This window comes from Gopherus flavomarginatus, chromosome 1 (assembly GCF_025201925.1).
Source record: "Gopherus flavomarginatus isolate rGopFla2 chromosome 1, rGopFla2.mat.asm, whole genome shotgun sequence".
NCBI classification, from domain to species: Eukaryota; Metazoa; Chordata; order Testudines; family Testudinidae; genus Gopherus; species Gopherus flavomarginatus.
In genome coordinates, this window is record NC_066617.1 from 137,150,116 (window position 1) to 137,167,323 (window position 17,208).

Genomic DNA, 17,208 nt, shown 5'->3' on the forward strand with positions numbered 1-17,208 from the left:
ACCAAGAATGGGGTAGGCCCATTAGAGAATGGGGGGGAGGACCAATAACAGAAAATGTGGAATTGGCAGAAGTGTTAAATGATGTTTTTGTTTCAATTTTCACCAAAATGTTTAGTAGTGATTGGACATCTAACAATGAATGCTAGTGAAAATGAGGTAGAATCAGAGCCTAAAATAGGGAAAGAACAAGTTAAAAATTCCTTAGACAAGTTTAGATGTCTTCAAGTCACCAGGGTCTGATGAAATGCACCCTAGAGTACTCAAGGAGCTGACTGAGGAGATATCTGAGCCATTAGCGATTATCTTCAAAAAAAGTCATGGCAGACAGGAGAGATTCCAGAGGACTTGAAAATAACAATTATAGTGTTAATCTATAAAAGGGGGAATAATGATAACCTGGGGAACTACAGAGCTGTCAGCTTAAACTCAGTATCCAGAAAGATACTAGAGCAAACAATTAAGCAATCAATTTGTAATCACCTAGAAGATAATAAAGTGATAAGTAAGAGTCAGCATGGATTTGTCAAGAACAAATCATGTCAGATCAACCTAATAGCTTTCTTTGACAGGGTAGCAAGACTTATGGATGGGGGAAAGCAGTAAATGTAGTACATTTTGACTTTAATAAGACTGTTCATACTGTCTTGCATGACCTTCTCATAAACTAGGGAAAGCCAACCTAAAGGGAGCTAGTGGGTGCATAACTAGTTGGAAAACCATTTCCAGAGAGAAATTATCAGTGGTTTACAGTCAAGCTGAAAGGGCATATCGAGTGGGGTCCCATAGGTATCAGTTCAATATCTGCATCAGTGATTTAGATAATGGCATAGAGAATACACACAATGTTTGCAGATGATACCAAGCCAGGAGGGGTTGCAAGTGCTCTGGAGGATAGGATTAAAATTTAAAATGATCTGGACAAACTGAAGAAATGGTCTGAAGTAAATAGGATGAAATTCAATAAGGACAAATGCAAAGTACTCCACTTAGGAAAGTACCATCAATTGCACACAGACAAAATGGGAAATGACTGCCTAGGAAGGAGTACTGCAGAAAGGGATCTGGGAGTCATAGTGAATCACAAGCTAAATATGAGTGAACTGTGTAACACTGTTGCCACAAAAAAAAGTAGATATTATTCTGGAATGTATTAACAGGAGTGTTGTAAGTAAGACATGAGAAGTAATTCTTCTGCTTTACTTCCTGCTCATTAGGCCTCAACTGAAGTATTGTGTCTAGTTCTAGGCGCCACATTTCAGGAAAATTTTGGCTGAATTGGAGAGCATCCAGAGAAGAGCAACAAAAATGATTAAAGGTCTAGAAAATGGGGAAGATTGAAACAATTGGGTTTGTTTAGTCTGGAGAAGAGAAGACTGAGAGGGGACATGATAACAGTTTTCAAGTACATAAAAGGTTGTTGCAAGGAGAAAGGAAAAAAAATGTTCTCTAACTTTTGAGGATAGGACAAGAAGCAATGGGCTTAAATTGCAGCATGGGAGGTTTATGCTGGACATTAGGAAAAATCTTCTTGTCAGGGTGGTTAAGCACTGGAATAAATTGCCAAGGGAGGTTGTGGAATCTCCATCATTGAAGATTTTTAAGAGCAGATTAGAAAAATACCTTCAGGGATGATCTAGATAATACTTGGTCCTGCCTTGAGTGCACAGACTGGACTAGAAGACCTATAGAGGTCCCTTGCAGTCCTATGATTCTGTGTTTTGAGGCCCCATAGATAACGTGTATAAGACTACACATCCGACCACGTAATGGCAAATTTTTCTAAAATGCATCAGAATTTGTCAAGGTAACCTTCGAATTATGAACCAAATGTATAAGTCAATTCAGTGTTCTGTGCCTGAGCCTGCAGATAACATGAAACAGAGAACTACTGAGAAACATGAACTCCAAATACATCTCCTGGTGTATTGAGTCTGAAGCCCAAAGACCATTTCAAGTAGAAGTATTAACTATTTCACTGATGATCATTTTAGCAAAAGCATTATGGTTAATGGGTTTGCCTATCTCTAATTCTAGTTTGCAGACATTAGGGTGGAATTCAATAGGGCAGGTGATTGATGAGATAGAGAACACTGAATTCAAACCTCACTCCCCTCAAATTTAAAGTCATTTTTACAAGAGCAAGAAAAAGGCATGCATCCACTCCCCAGTAACAAGATTTGCAAATGCCTCGTGGATAAGAGAACCCCAGACTGCCTCTAATACCTTCTAGGGCACTAAAAAGCCTAGTTCTCTCTCCCAGAGGTAAAACCCTCCAATTTTATCTAAACACCTTCTACAATGTCACTGACTGTTTTCAGACACAAAAGTCTTCAGCAATAATTGAATAATTGAAAATGTGGGGTGGGGAACATAAATCAAATGACATTAAATATCAAAATTAATAGGTGGCATAAGGGTTACTGATTGTTTTTGACTTCACTCTGGTGACAGTGCCACAAAAATTGAGGATCCCTTCCACAGAATTCAGGGGTATTGCATCAGACAGTTGCTTTGTGTATACAGGGACAGCTCTAGGCACCAGCAAAGCAAGCAGCTGCTTGGGGCAGCCCATTTGCAGGGGCAGCAGCCCGCAGGGATCCAGCCCGGGAGCTAAGAACCAACAGGGGGCCCTGGGAGCTGTAGTTCCTTGGTTAGCACTCTGCCTATAGAGCCAGCCCTGGAGCAGGGAAAGAACTACATTTCCCAGCATTCCCTTGGTCGCTATCAACAGGAAAGGGAGGAGGAGGGAGTATGGTAACTGAAACCTCATGCTGCAGTTGCTGTGAATGGAGAGCTCACTGCTAGAGCCGGGTGGCACTGTGAATGGGGAACAAGTGTGCCCAAGGAGTAGAAGACTTTGCCCCAGATATCCCCTTCAGAAGACATCCCCAGACTGGATTAGGAATACTGGTGTGACTTCACCTTGCAGCCTCCAAAGAAGGAATTGGGTGGACTAAATGGACAGTGCACCTCTCTATCTGAAGCCTAGCAAGGGAGGTACCTGGATCCCACTAGAATTTAAAATGAAAAGTAAGGGAGGGGAGGCTTTACTGTACCTGGGCAGCTTTAGATACTTAGGCACTTATGAGGATTTCCACTTCTGAGCCATGGAAGGAGAAATTGATTTTCCTTTCCAGATTTAGCTAATATTCAGAAAGAGAATCTAGCACTGGCTTTCCAGATTTGAACACCTCAAAATTCAGGAGTGCTCAAGCTCAGTTTGGGCAGCTGTTACTTCATTTCTCCCAAATCAAATATACTGATCCACTGTAACTTGCTGTAGAAAAAGTAGGATAAAATTGAGCAAGAAATGCTTCCCAGTGGTTATTAGGACTGGAATTGCTATTTTCAACAGCCATTGCCTTTTTTTTAAGTTTTGTTTGTTTAAACTTTAAAAGGAAGACAGTGATATTCCATCGGCAAATTCCCCATAGAAACAAAGAGTGGAACAAAAGAATAAAGGCACTTCAACTTTTCCTCATTTATGGAGGACAGTCTTATAATATGCATCCAGATAGCCTCCAATCGCACAAGGTGAAAATTGTTCCACTTTACTGCTGTTCTGTAACCATATGGGAACCAATCCTGTCTGTGTTCTGTGCACATCTAAAACTCCTGCTGAATGACCCGCCCTGGGAGCAAGTTACCAGTGACCCAAGGTTGGGGCAGAAGGAGGGTGCAGGTGGTGGGGGAGAAAGAAAGCCCAGGGCTGGGGTGGCAGAGGGTGTGGGTGGACGGGGCAGAGCCCAGGGCTGGGGCAGCAGGGAGTGCAGGTGGGGTGGGGAGAGCCCAGGGCTGGGGCGACAGGGGAGGCCCAGAGCTGGGGTGGGGGCAGCCAAAATTTTTTTGCTTGGGGTGGCAAAAAACCTAGAGCTGGCCCCGTATGTATATACAGCGCCACCAATGAGCCATTATGCTGATAAAAAGTAATCCAAGCTGGAAGAACTGGTATTTAAAAAAACCCAAACAAACATAAAAACACAACACTATCACTACCAAAAACCCCTCAGAACCTATGGAACTATTATTTTGCCATCAAAAAGTTATTCTGATGTTTGAAAGCATAACACTGCCATTCTCCAAGGCACAGTAAAAATTTTAATCCACCCCCGCCCCAATCTGAGTTTCAGGCTACATCACAAATTAATTTTAAACTTCCTTCTAAGCTTTTTCTTAAATACATTTAACTAGAATTTCTATCCAGCTTGCCTGACCCAAGGGAGAGATGTCCGAAGCCAAAACATTTATGCAAACATATTATGGTTGAGTAGCCCATTTTCTCAATGATATAAATTGGCAGCAGTAATTGTGATTTTTGGAAATTTAAATACAAATCTACGTTTTAGTAGGCCAAAGAAAGCTGGATATAGGATATGTTTACTTGTCAGAGAGCCAATCACTTAAGCAAAAACAACACCTGACACTGGTAGGGTTTGCAAACAAGCCCAGTTTGTGGGGGAACTTCAGTATGAACGAGATGGCGCACATTTCAATGGTGAACACATAAGGTTAGCTTTGGTCCTGAGGCTGCGTAACATGGAGTAAAGAGCTTGAATAGATTTCAAAACCTTTCAGATACTCATTTGTGTGCATCTGGCCTTCTGTGTTCCATTTCAGAGGGGAAAAATCAAACCAAAACAACATTGTTTTGAAATAATAGATGTTTTGTTTCAAAAATTTCAAATGAAATTAAGCCTGGGAGTCCAAGCTCTAAAGCTGCTAGGCTCTGGTTCCCCATCAGCCCTGACAGGCAGCAGGGAGCCTAGAAACCCTGGAATCCATGGCCGAACCAGGAGCTGGAAATCTGAAAGTCCTTGCTAGTGCTAGCCCTTCCACGGCTGTCAGGTTCCCAGTGCCACAGCAGGGATCCTGGAAGCACTGAGAGCCCAGATCAAGCCAGGGTTCTCTAGGCTTCCAGATTCCCTGCCATAGAGCCTAGAGATGGATCTCCTAGGCTCTCTGCCATGGAGCTGACTCAACACTAGCCAGGACGCTCAGGGTCTAGGTTCCTACCGAGCCAGAAGCAAAGTGATGTCTCTCTAAACGGTCAGGTTCTTTGCTCTGTGACCGGGAGTCCGAAAGCTGTGGCATTCCCGATCCTCGGACTGTCCACATGGCCTGGGTACACCTGGACATTGGAAGCCTTGGTGTGCCCAACTCGGTGTGTGGAAGCCTTGGTGTGCCCAACTCGGTGTGGAAGCCTTGGTGTGCCCAGATACCTGGACATTGGAAGCCTTGGTGTGCCCAACTCGGAGGCAGTCTGCATGGACGGGCTGCCTTGGAGCTACAGACCACAGGAACACTGGGGTCCTTGACTTCAAGGCAGTCCACATGGCAGAGCTGCTCTGGAGCTGTAGACCCTGGGAGCCCAGGCTCCCCCACAGCCTACCAGGAGAAGTGGCAGAAAACCAGGTAAGGTTCCAAACCCCGCCTGTATTTCATTTGAAGTTTGTCAAAACTGATATTTCCGCGAAACACTTTTGATTTTGATGCACTGGCATTTTCTGATGAAAAACGGTTTCATCAGAAAAGCCCTGCTTAGCTCTATTCATAAAAACACTAATATATGTACATGCAGAAATACGAGGCACCGCTGCTGATGGGCACTCTATGAGTAGGTCAGATAGTTAGTGCTATACATTTGCCAGCTATGCCTGGCTGTCAGTACATGACAACAGAATAAGAAAGGGAAAGTCTTCTTGGCATTTCTCTTTTGAGAACTTGTAGACACAGTACTGCTGCCCCATAAAACAGGTTAAGAAAATGTTACTACAAAAGTAAACTATATCCTGTCTCTCCCAGCCACATTCTCCGAAGCACAACAGAGGGTTGAAGTGACTCATGGTTGTTGTGCTGCAGTGGTACAAGGGAATGATAATACCCCACCAACCCATGCCCCACTTGTGGGCCCTGAAGTCTTGGCAGGGGTGTTACTTCTGCTCTTGGAAACAGTAACTTCACTCTTTCAGCCCCTTTTTCTGAACCTGCCTCCCTCAGCTGCATGGAGCAAAAGCTTCAACAGTCACAGAGTCTTCAGTTCCCTTTTATTCAATGGAATTCACCTTCAAGGGCAAGTAACACTTACAGGCTCCAGGACTGTAGTGGTCAGAACAGGGAGGCAGACAGCTGTGGAGTACACAAACGTGCAAATACCTCTCTCCAAGTGTACTTCCCCCATCCATCCTCAGCAAACTGTGAAATTAGGATCTTGTATCTTCCCCCTTGTGCCAAATAGACAAAAGGGAGCAGATGGTTCTCTGTCTATATCCTGTTCCATTTGAACTGCTGTCCAACGCACTGCATATAATAGACTGTAAAGTGCCCAGAATAGGACTTCTTGTCTCCTCTGTGTTTGTAAAAGTGCTGTGTCCAGGTACAGTGCTATCATTGAGCCTGATGCTGCAGCATTCATGTCAGTGGAAATTTCACTGGGGCTATGATTATTTAAAATTACTTTAAAAAAACTACATTAAAAGTATGTTAAGGAATCAAAGTCAAGCACTCAGATTAGAAAATGCCAGAATTAAGATTATGCCCCTTTGTCCATGTGCATTACGATACAGTTTTAAACAGGAGGATTGTGGAAAAAATAGTATGTGATCATGTATTTAAGGACTATATCATAATGCATGTGTGCAAGGGGGCTGAATTAAGGTAGCACAGGGAACCTTAATTCAGGCATTTCCTAACTTAAGTGCTTGACTTTGCAATCTTAACATTCTTTTAATGTAGTTTTTTTTGTATGCAATTAATGTATTTCATATATGTATATATATTATGTGCATGTGTGTACATCCACATATTAACATAATTGATAAAATACACACACTAACAATGCGATTGATAGGGTGGGTGTGGTACAGCTGTCCAGCTATATGCTCCCAATAACAGACTTAAGTTAATGAAAAGAAGAGCTATGCTGCACAGCTACAAGGGAAGTCCTAAATAATCTAGACATGCTGTGCAAGTGGACTGATATCTGAAACGCTCTTAGGGAGCAGGGATCATATTTTTGTTCTCTGTTTGTACAACTCCTCACACAGTGGGGCCCGGATCCATGATTGAGGCCCATAGGCACTCCCATAATAAAGATAATAAAGAACAAAACAAAATTGCAGATAGCTTTTGAGTGTCATGTATTAGGCAAAATACAATAGAGATATAATTTTTTCACTTAAAATATAATTCTGGGCACTTTCTTGAAAATGAAATGCACAGCACCTCTGAGGATATAAATATGTTAAAAAAAAAAAAGAAAAAGATCTTAGATCCCATAGGAGCTATGAGGACAAGCTGAGATTTGTGGATGAACAGAGCCCAGAATGCATTTCATCACCACATATAACAATCAAGTTAAGATTGTGCTCATTTTAGTCTTTGCAAACATGCTTCCTCATCTTAGAAACTTTTCAAGCAGAAACCATTAGTTCACAACTCGTGCCAGGAAATACACTTCTTCAAATAATCTCTAATGTGTGGAACTTAGTAAAGATGATCAAATTAAAAACCCTGGGGAAATTAAGGAAATTACTGTGTGGCATGTTGGGAGCATGGGTAGAGTATTAAAATAGGCTTTACACTCAAATTCTTAGCTCTAAAGTATTGTTTAGTTGTCACACAGCTCATAGTCCATATGTCTAAGAGTACGATTCTCAAGGATTTGGACAAAGGGCCATGACACAGACTGCAGATGTGAAAGATGTCAAGGCTTTGTGACAGGGTTGTGTTGTTTCAATATGCATCAAAAGAGACTTCTGTTCAGCAATAGTAGCTGCAACCCTGCCATTAGTTAATATCTGGCACTGAACCACCCTCTGACTATTATACAAAACTTAAGTATCAGAGGGGTAGCCGTGTTAGTCTGGATCTGTAAAAGCAGCAAAGAATCCTGTGGCACCTTATAGACTAACAGACATTTTGGAGCATGAGCTTTCGTGGGTGAATACCCACTTCAAAACTCATGGGTGAGTACCCACTATACAAAACTTGTACAACAAAGGGTCAATCATCGTTTAAAAAAAGTCATAATGAAGTGTTAGATAATGGTTATATATCTAGCTGAATCTGACTGGACTACACAATTTGAATTTGAGATTATATAAAAACTACAAGTATACAGGATGGCAAAATGAGAAGTTATGACTTAGGAGTATTGTCAGAGGGTTCACTACCAAGTAGAGGAAAGAGCATTTGATTCAACAGTCATACCTCTGAAATGTATTATTGGATTTGTAAATTTGTCATTATTAAATTAACAGATTTACTCAGAAGAAAAATATACTTTGTTTTGTACAGATATAGTGTAGGCAGGGAGTATGTATCACTATAATGTCCAGGTTGGGTAGATGTACACACACTTGTTTTAGTTGTGTTAGCACACTAAAAATAACAGAGTAGCCACAGCAGCAGGGTGGACTACCCACTGGAGTAAGTACCAAGGGTCCCAGGTGGGATTGTACTCAGTGTGGCTAGCTCATCCTGCCACTCACACCACCACAGCTACACTTCTGGTTTTAGATCGATCAAAGTTAGCATGGTTCATCTACCCAACCTGGAAATGACACCTCCAGCTCCAGACAAGACATATTCTTAGTGGCTGGAAAAGGGGAAGAGAGAGTCACGGCTTCTGGGTTTTATTCTTGGCTCTATCATTGACTTGCTGGGTGACATTGACCAGATAACTTAACTTCTCTGCCTCAGTTTAATCGTCTATCAAATGGGCAAAGTTCCATGGGGGAATGGGGGAAGGATCTTATTCATGATTCAAGCCTCAAGTGGAAGGTCCTACCCCATGTTGTATTAAAATGCACATGTCAACTTAACAATTAAATTTAAATTTCCTTTCTCAAAAAAATCTGGTTAATTTCTGCTTAATATTGAAAAACACAGCCCTGTAAACTACAAAATTTAGCCTTTTGCTTCAGCAAAATAAGTAACTTGAAAAATTTCTGTTTACAAAATGGAACCTGAATTTCTAGAGAAACAAAATGTTATGCTTTCCTCATTCTGCACCAGCCATCTCTAAAGGATTTAGTGAGGAGTCCTTACTCAAACTGGTGAGCAGTTATTAACACAAGTAGCCCTGCTGAAGTCACAGATGCTATTCGTGGGAGTAATTGCTCAGCAATATAAATAATGGATTTACAAGTTCCTTAGCGGAATGGATTGACCTGCCTGGAACACACACTCCCCCTCTTTTCCTCTAACCTGCAACTTGTTATTCTTCTATAACTTCTTTCTGAACTACGAACATTTTTCAAGTTAGTCACCAAAAATGATATTTAAAAAAAAAAAGAAACAAACATTGGAAAGCCCCACGCTTAGAGCCCCAAATCTTGAAACACCTAAACAACATGAAGGATTTTTAGAAAGCCGCTGAAGAAAGGAGTTATGTCGAAATGCTGGAGGCCTTTAACTTGCTATTCCCTTTTGGTTTGGTTGTGTTCTGCCTGGGTAGTTTTTTTGTTTTAAATTGAGTTTTGTTCTAATTTTCAGTTTAGCTTGTGATCCATGGCCTGAAATCCATCTCAGACACAGAGGAATCTATTTTGCAGATCTATATATTACTTTTCTTTTGCTTTAGAGTGTTAGGGAATTCATTTGTTTCTGTATGCAATGCAGCTTTGCCCACTGACTACATTTGGTCATTACTACGACACGTGTGTGTACTGACTTCACATACTAAAATAAACTGGATTTCGTTAGCCATTTTTTTCTGAAACATAAAATAGTTGTAAAGTCTTATTAAAATGTGGAATTTTGGGAAGCAGTTGATTGTTTTCAAAACAATTTTTAATAAAGTTTGTTTTCATCAAGTGATATATAAAATATCTAAAGTTGTTTGTTTTGGTGCCCCAAGAACCCAAAAACTTCCCTAAGGCAACTTTCCTCAGATTCAAAACCAATATATAAAATTGATGTTTGTTACTCAAATATCTTCTAATGAATATTCTGTCCTAGAAGCTTATAACCCCTTAAGTTAAGGTTTTCAATGAGAAAGCAGGCACATCATTAATTATAGTTGTTACCATAATACTATATCTTTAATTGGTAATATTGCTTCTAGGAGGCATAAGTGAAGGAAGACATTGATGTTGTACATCAAATAAAACCACAACTAGCTAAAAACAGTTTTTTGGCTCTGATCCCAGGTCCCCCATCAACACACACCCTTTATATTGTGTTCAGTACAACTCTGTTTGAAACATTTTGGCAACATTAAAAAACATTTGGATAAACAGGGGCTGGAATAATTAGTAAGCAATTCACGCCAGGAGACATAACTGAGATTTGAATAAGATGGAATTTTGGTTAAACAGCGGTATTAGCTAAATGGGATTGGACAATACTAGATGTTGATTTGCACATCTGTTTGTACTACCATTGCAGTTTATTCCTGACTAAACATGTGGATCCTGAAATGTTGATCTTTATTCTTCAGTGGTTAACATTAAATCCCCCATCAATAAAACTGGTAAGTAAACACAGTGAAAATAAAGTAATGCACACATATGCAAATGTCACAATCTACAGTCTGTTTACAAGTATTTGCTACTGCTAATTCAAGCACGAGTTACAAAAAAAAACAACTATAAAACATATTGAATCAATAAAGGGAGTTAAGAATGGTTTTAACCACTGGTGCAAACATTAATAACTCTTTTCACTTTGTTTGTGAGTTCATTATTCACAGTAGTATTAAAATGATAACAGTTACTCCCAGAGCAGCACTTCCACCCATCTTTCTGTTATGCTTTGAATTTAAATTTTGTCTCTTTGTAAATAAGAGTAAAAAATATAAGGCTAGGTATTATTACCGTAAATTTTCTTAAAGATGACTTTAAAAGGATTTTTAATTGTTTGTGCCTTTTTCTTGGCTTGTTTATGACATATAAAGTTTGCTGTTATGTTAAATGATGTTTGTTATTTTACGTTGACGTTATGAGAAATGTTATGCCTACTTTCCCCTGGTTTTTGTAGTGGACTTCTTAAGGATTTCAGCAGTATGCATTATGAACTCTCATACCTCAAATTAAGGAGGAGGATGAGGTTTCTGAATCTTTAACAAGATTTCCTTTTTCTTGAGAGTTAGCATGAAATGAGAAGTAAAAAAAACAAAAATCAGAGTCTTAAGATGTTTGACTAAAAATCCCTTTGCCTCTGAAGCGCTCAGTTTACAATCTTTTGTTATGTCAATTTCATTTGTCTGCATAGATTTCCAGGGTAGACAAGACCCTATGTAAAACACAAATAAAAAGAAACAAAACCCTTTTTTTTATTATATCCTATATCGTAAGTCACAAAAAAGAGCACAAGATCCATTTTTTCCCTTTATGTGTCACCCTCAAAACAGCTACCTAATGCTATTATGAGATATAAATATTTAGCAGTGTTCTTCGAACTGTGGTCTCATGGGCCATTTCCAGGTGGTCAGCATAGCTATTCCAGCCTCTGTACTGGAACATCTTTCAATCTCCAAGAAATGAAGCTCACTGCTACATGAAGCCCAACAGAGACTCTTTCAGGATGTACAGGTGTATGTAAAATTATAGGACAAATTTTTTAGAAGTGGGTGCCTTAAATCAGACTCCTCAATTCATATTTAGGCACCAATATAAGTGACCTGATTTCAGATGTCCTGAGCATCCAGGAATTTAGAAGCACTTTTTTAAAGCACCTTTGTCACTAGAGGATTTTCTATTTTATCACATCAACTAAATAAAAAACAAGCCTTTCTCTGCACCATTCATAGCTGGCTTTATATATTTAAAAAGAGATGAAATTTAAAAATGATAAAAGGAGGTATTTTTCACACAATGCACATTCAGACTGTGGAACTCACTGCTACAAGATATTACTGCAGACTAGAGCATAGCTAGATTCAAAGAGGTTCAAACACTTAGATGAATATCTAAAATATCCAGAGTGACAATTGCAACTACTAGGCATTAGAAGGAAGTTTTCCCTAAGTGTTGATTTATCCCATAACTGTCAGGGTTTCTTCCTCAGAAATAACTGGTATTGGTCACTATTGGAAACAGGATACTGGACTATATGGACCACTGGTCTGATCCAATATGGCTATACCTGAGTTCCTATTTGCTAGGAGTTTTTAGTGTAAATTCAACCATGATTAAATTTACAAGTACCACCAAATCGTTGCATAGAGAGGAAGACAATCAAAGTGACTTAGACAGATTAGAGCAGTGGGCACCACTGAGAACAAAGGAAAATTGAGTTAGAAAAATTGAAACCTCAGGGAGAGGAAATCACAGATAAAACACATGGGGAAGAATTATAACCAAACAGCAGCACCTATACAATTAAAATGGGCATATTTTCATCTTTTATACATAGTACTGTCCTGATATTTCTCCATATAGCTGAATACTATTATTGCCACAGAGATGGTATTGAATGAGGAGGTGGGGAGGCAGCCATCTCTTCCTTAAGAACGGGTCTGCAGAATGACAAGTTTGAGAAACATGATCATGTATTCTCAGAGAGATAATGTTTCACCAGCCCAGACAAAAGGGTCTATTTCTTTGTTCACCTGTTATTGTGTAGCTCTTTTCAAGACCAGAATTGCATATTGCGCACACATGTCAGGAAGAGGTGGCATGTCTACCAGATGTTTAGGGTCCATCTTAGTAATCAGACACCCATGCAAGCTAGAACAATAGATGAAGAACCCCCAGCCCCACAACGACACAAGCTTCCCTGAAAGACGACAGATCAGTTCAAAGGTGGTGAAAGTGATTCATCACTTCGTAACAATAAAGTAGAAGTCACATGAGATGAGCACATAGTTTGCCCTTTTCTTTATTTTTTCCACAGGTAAAGAATAAAGGGGCATCAATTAATTATTAATTACACAGAACTTTTTACATGCAAGCTGGTAATATATTGTGCTTTGCGAACAATAGCTAATTTGTTTCTGAGCAAGGCTCCTGCAACATTTGAGGAATTTTCTCCATATTATATACAAAGATTTGAGAGATTAATTGTCCAGATGTTTCCTTGGGTTTTGTTCTCTCTTTCTCACATAATAAAAATCTTTCAGCACGTTCCCCCCTTTCCCCCCCCAATAAACCCACAGCCAATCTGTTATACTTTGCTGGAGACATAAAACAGTACTACTTGTGTGTTATAATCATTCTAAAAGTAAATCTAACATTTTTCTTTTACAAATAAGGTGAAAGATTGCATTTTTATTTGTTGGTTAATGTCTTGATGTGTTGCCCTTTGCCCTAGAACACTGGTTCAGTTCACTAATACCTTCACCTTCACTTCCAGATTGACTGCAATTTCAAAATCCCAAATCAGATTGTAAAATCAGCATGTCAAATCTTTTAGTTTCTTACATTGCAGAAACGCAATAAAAAGAATTGTTACTAATAAAAGTAGGTGATTAATAATTATCTAATGCTTACTAAAGGTATAACCCCCTCTCAAAATTACTTTATAAAGTATTTAGTGCTGGATGTCATTTGAGTAAAATGTATATACGTTCGGTATATATCACAAGTACAATTTGTTCTGTCAGCTGAGCAATGCTGAAACAGCAGCTAAAAACACAAACAGCAACAAAATGCACTTACTAAATCACCGCAACAACATTTTATCCCTGAAATACAGAACTGATAAGGAATTCGTTAGCAAGGCTTATGGGAAAAACAGCAGATTTTAAACTTCTAGGACATTTTTAATGGATGGGACATTTGAACTGAAAATAATTTTTGTTCTGAAAGACAGCACTCAAAAAAAGGGAGAATATGCAATAAAGTGAAACAATATGACAGTAAGACCCTGGTCCTTCAAGCAGATCTGTGGGCAGACTCTTGTTCCAGTGAGGAGCTCCATTGATTTCAACAAGGCTCTGCATGGTCAGATCAGATGGAGCCAATTGCAAAATCAGGGCCTAGGCATTCAGTGGATTTCTCTTGGTGCCTTAGATAAGTTTACTAAGTACTTTACTTCAAATACGTTGTATTTAGAGCTGAGTAAAAACTGCTTAGGGGTTAGTCACATACTTTCTCAACTCTCTTTGGAACTCAAGATCTCATTTTGAAGAACTGGGCCACTAGTGCTGGTAAGCCCTTTACAGAGCTTTGACATTTTGCCTAGTTGAACAGCCCTCACCAAGGGTGTGATGCAAAGCTCACTGAAGTTAACAGGAAGACTCCCTCTGACTTCAGTGGGCTTTGGATCAGGCCCTAAGCTAATAGCAGCCAGCTGTAGCCTTCATCTCTTCTCCAGCAGGAAGCTCACCCTAAATCTTCCTGACTCCCCGCTCAGCTCCAGGTCAGAGGATTCAGTCAGTGGAAGGGAGAGATGGAATTCTTTAAGGAAGATCTAGCTGGGTGGCATTTTTTTTTCTGTAGGAGAGTTGTGGAAGCAAAAATAGAATTACCAGGTGAAGTGTTTTGGGGGGATGGGCAGAGTATTGTTGGAATTATATAGTATTATTTTTGTGGTAAAGAAAGTGACTCAATGCTTATGCTAAAGAGAAAGGACAGATACCTTTAGACATTTTGCCTGTTTTAGCATTTTTTTAGGATAGTTTCTCACATCTCTGTTTATAATGCTAAATACAATAGCACAATCAAATCCCTCTTAGTCTGTGTCCATTTTGGTGCACAGTTTTCACTTAAACTGTGCCAGGACAACTTTCATGGTGTCAGTCCTTTCTGACTCAATGCCCCTCCTCTATTAGATCAGCAATATTCAACTTTCTTCTACAACCAAAGAAAGGGGAACAACAATTGTCAAGAATACACACAGTATTTCCTCAAACACAACAATTTGATTCAATCTCATAGAACATATATTTATTTTAAGATCTAACAAGGAACGGTATACAGAAAAAGTATGATTTGTTTAAATATTCTGTGTAACTGGTATGGAAAGTTTAACACATGCTACCAAAATATAGTTAGTGTTTATAAAGTATGAAAAATAAACTAACTATGGTTATTTTTACTCTTTTTTGTAAAAAGACTAAAAGGTTATCCATGTTGGCTCATGTTCGCTTTTCTCCTTCCAGGACTGTGTGCTTCATTCCAATTCTGCTTAAACTACTCTAAGAATGGAGCACTCTTCTCTTTCTACAGCCTGAATCAATTATAATCCAACTCTGCCTTGCAGATTCTAAGAATACACTGTAGGCAATTTGTCTCAGTCCTTGAGTAATATACTTTTTTCTTAAAATGCCTCCCTTCCTTGATAACATTGTTCAGCCCCCAAAAATGGGTTTCAATTTCTACTTTTAAAGGGAGGAGAGGTGACATTCTGGCCCCACTGAAGTAAACAAACAAGACTCTCATTGACTTCAGTGGAGGCAGGATTTCAGCCAAGATGATCACTGAATGTATGATCTGAACCTCTATTTTCTTTCAGAGTCATTTAACAGCCATGGTGGTTGCTCCACGCAGTATACCACAGGATGTTTCTTCCTTTCCATTAGTTGTCACTTCTCAATTAGCCTTCCAATAGACCAGTGCTGCTTATAATTATAGCAGATAGATTAGCCCCCTTTCATTTTATGAAAGACAATTAATTTTAATTGAATACAATGATTAAACATCATACCTGCCCTTCTGCCAATTAAAACCTAGATGGTAACACATTGTATTTAAAACATATAGGACCATTTTTCTGAACAGGTGGAAACCAACCTGGTTTTACTTTTTTTGGAAGGCAGATTTGCACAGTTATTTTTTAATTATTTTAAAGAGAGAGAGAGAGAGGAAGGACACAGCTCATTCCCTCCTAGCCAGCATGGAACCAAATTCTCACTGCCCAGGATTCAGAAGTGAAGAAGAGGTGCAGAAGGTGAGACACAAGAAAAATAGAAATAGAAATGAATCAGCCACGAAGTTCAAATCCCAGATTTCTGGGTTACTTTGATCTTAGGTCTCATTCACCCCACTCCCCTTCCGAGAAGAGGAGTAACTCCTATGAATTCACCCTGACTTTGTGTTTTGAACAGCACATTACATCATGTCATTTCAAAACAACGCCACAATGCAAACTTTGCAACACAATATCGGATCATCACATTGTGATTAATTTGCTGTTCTCTGTACAGTTTAAAGTGAACAACAATTTTACCATACAAAAGAATATCATTAATGTGTCCTTTCTTATAATTTTAAGTGAGTTAATACCCTGAATAGCTTGTGCTGAAGTCAAACAATTTTCTTCTCTTTCTTCATTCACAAAGGTAAGAGGAAAAAAAGTCTATTTTTGATAAAGGGGCTCAGAATGACAAATGTCAGCTTTCTGGTAATGGCCCTACAGTTTCCAGAATTTCTATGCTGGTATGAAATTCCTTTCTGTGCATATTGACACAATCCTGCTCAGTTTTTCTTTACTACCAGGGCATACAACAAATTCTATTTAAAATGCTTAAAACTACCAAGACAGCAGCTGAAAGCTGGATGCTATGGTCTATGTAACCAAACCCTGATTGGGTGGCTGTGAAGGGATGCTGTGACATTAGCCTTTTAATAAAACTTAATAAACATGTAGCAGCCTCTATTTTAAATGGTAGGTGCCATATGCAGGACTAGGTGGAGCCTTTCGATAAGGCAACTTACCATATGGTGTCCCAGTGAGTGTGGCACTGATAGATATAACCTGCTGAAACCTCAATGAACTTATTACTTTGCTGCTGGAGTTTTAAATTACACATTTTGCCTCATTCACTTGCTCTAGAAGTTAACTCTAATCACCTGCCCACCTCTTCTTAAAGCTATCATGTTTTCAAGCTGTTTGTATCTCCAAGCAGGTATCTGTTTTCTCCGGCTGAACTGTTTGATAGTCTTTGATACATCATTGCACTAGCATTTGGCATCCGTGTGTGGTACTTAGATGTACAGAAAGGCAGTTTCTTTTATGTTCAGATTTATGTTTAAAAGAACCCAATCAAGATTATAGGTCACATCCTACAGTCCTTGCTCAGACTCAGCTCCCATTGGAGGCTATACACCTCCAGCAGCAGTGCAGAAGTAAGGATGGCATGGTATGGTATTGCTACCCTTACTTCTGGGCTGCTGCCTGCAGAGCTGGGTCATGCAGGGCAGAGCGGTCAGCAGCCATCACTCTCCAGCCACCCTGCTCTGAAGGCAGCAGTGTAGAAATAAGAGTGGCATGATATGGTATTGCCACCCTCACTACTATGCTGCTGCTTGCGGGGAATAGCGT

At 39.5% G+C, this 17,208-nt stretch overlaps 1 protein-coding gene across 1 annotated transcript in view; it reads right to left on the reverse strand.

Annotated features, from left to right (window-relative positions):
* Positions 1–17,208, reverse strand: part of LOC127057265 (potassium voltage-gated channel subfamily KQT member 1-like) — an 816,867-nt gene that overhangs the window by 466,587 nt on the left and 333,072 nt on the right. Inside the window, 1 exon segment of the mRNA XM_050966175.1 lies at positions 1,890–1,902. Coding sequence (XP_050822132.1) covers positions 1,890–1,902 — 13 coding nt within the window.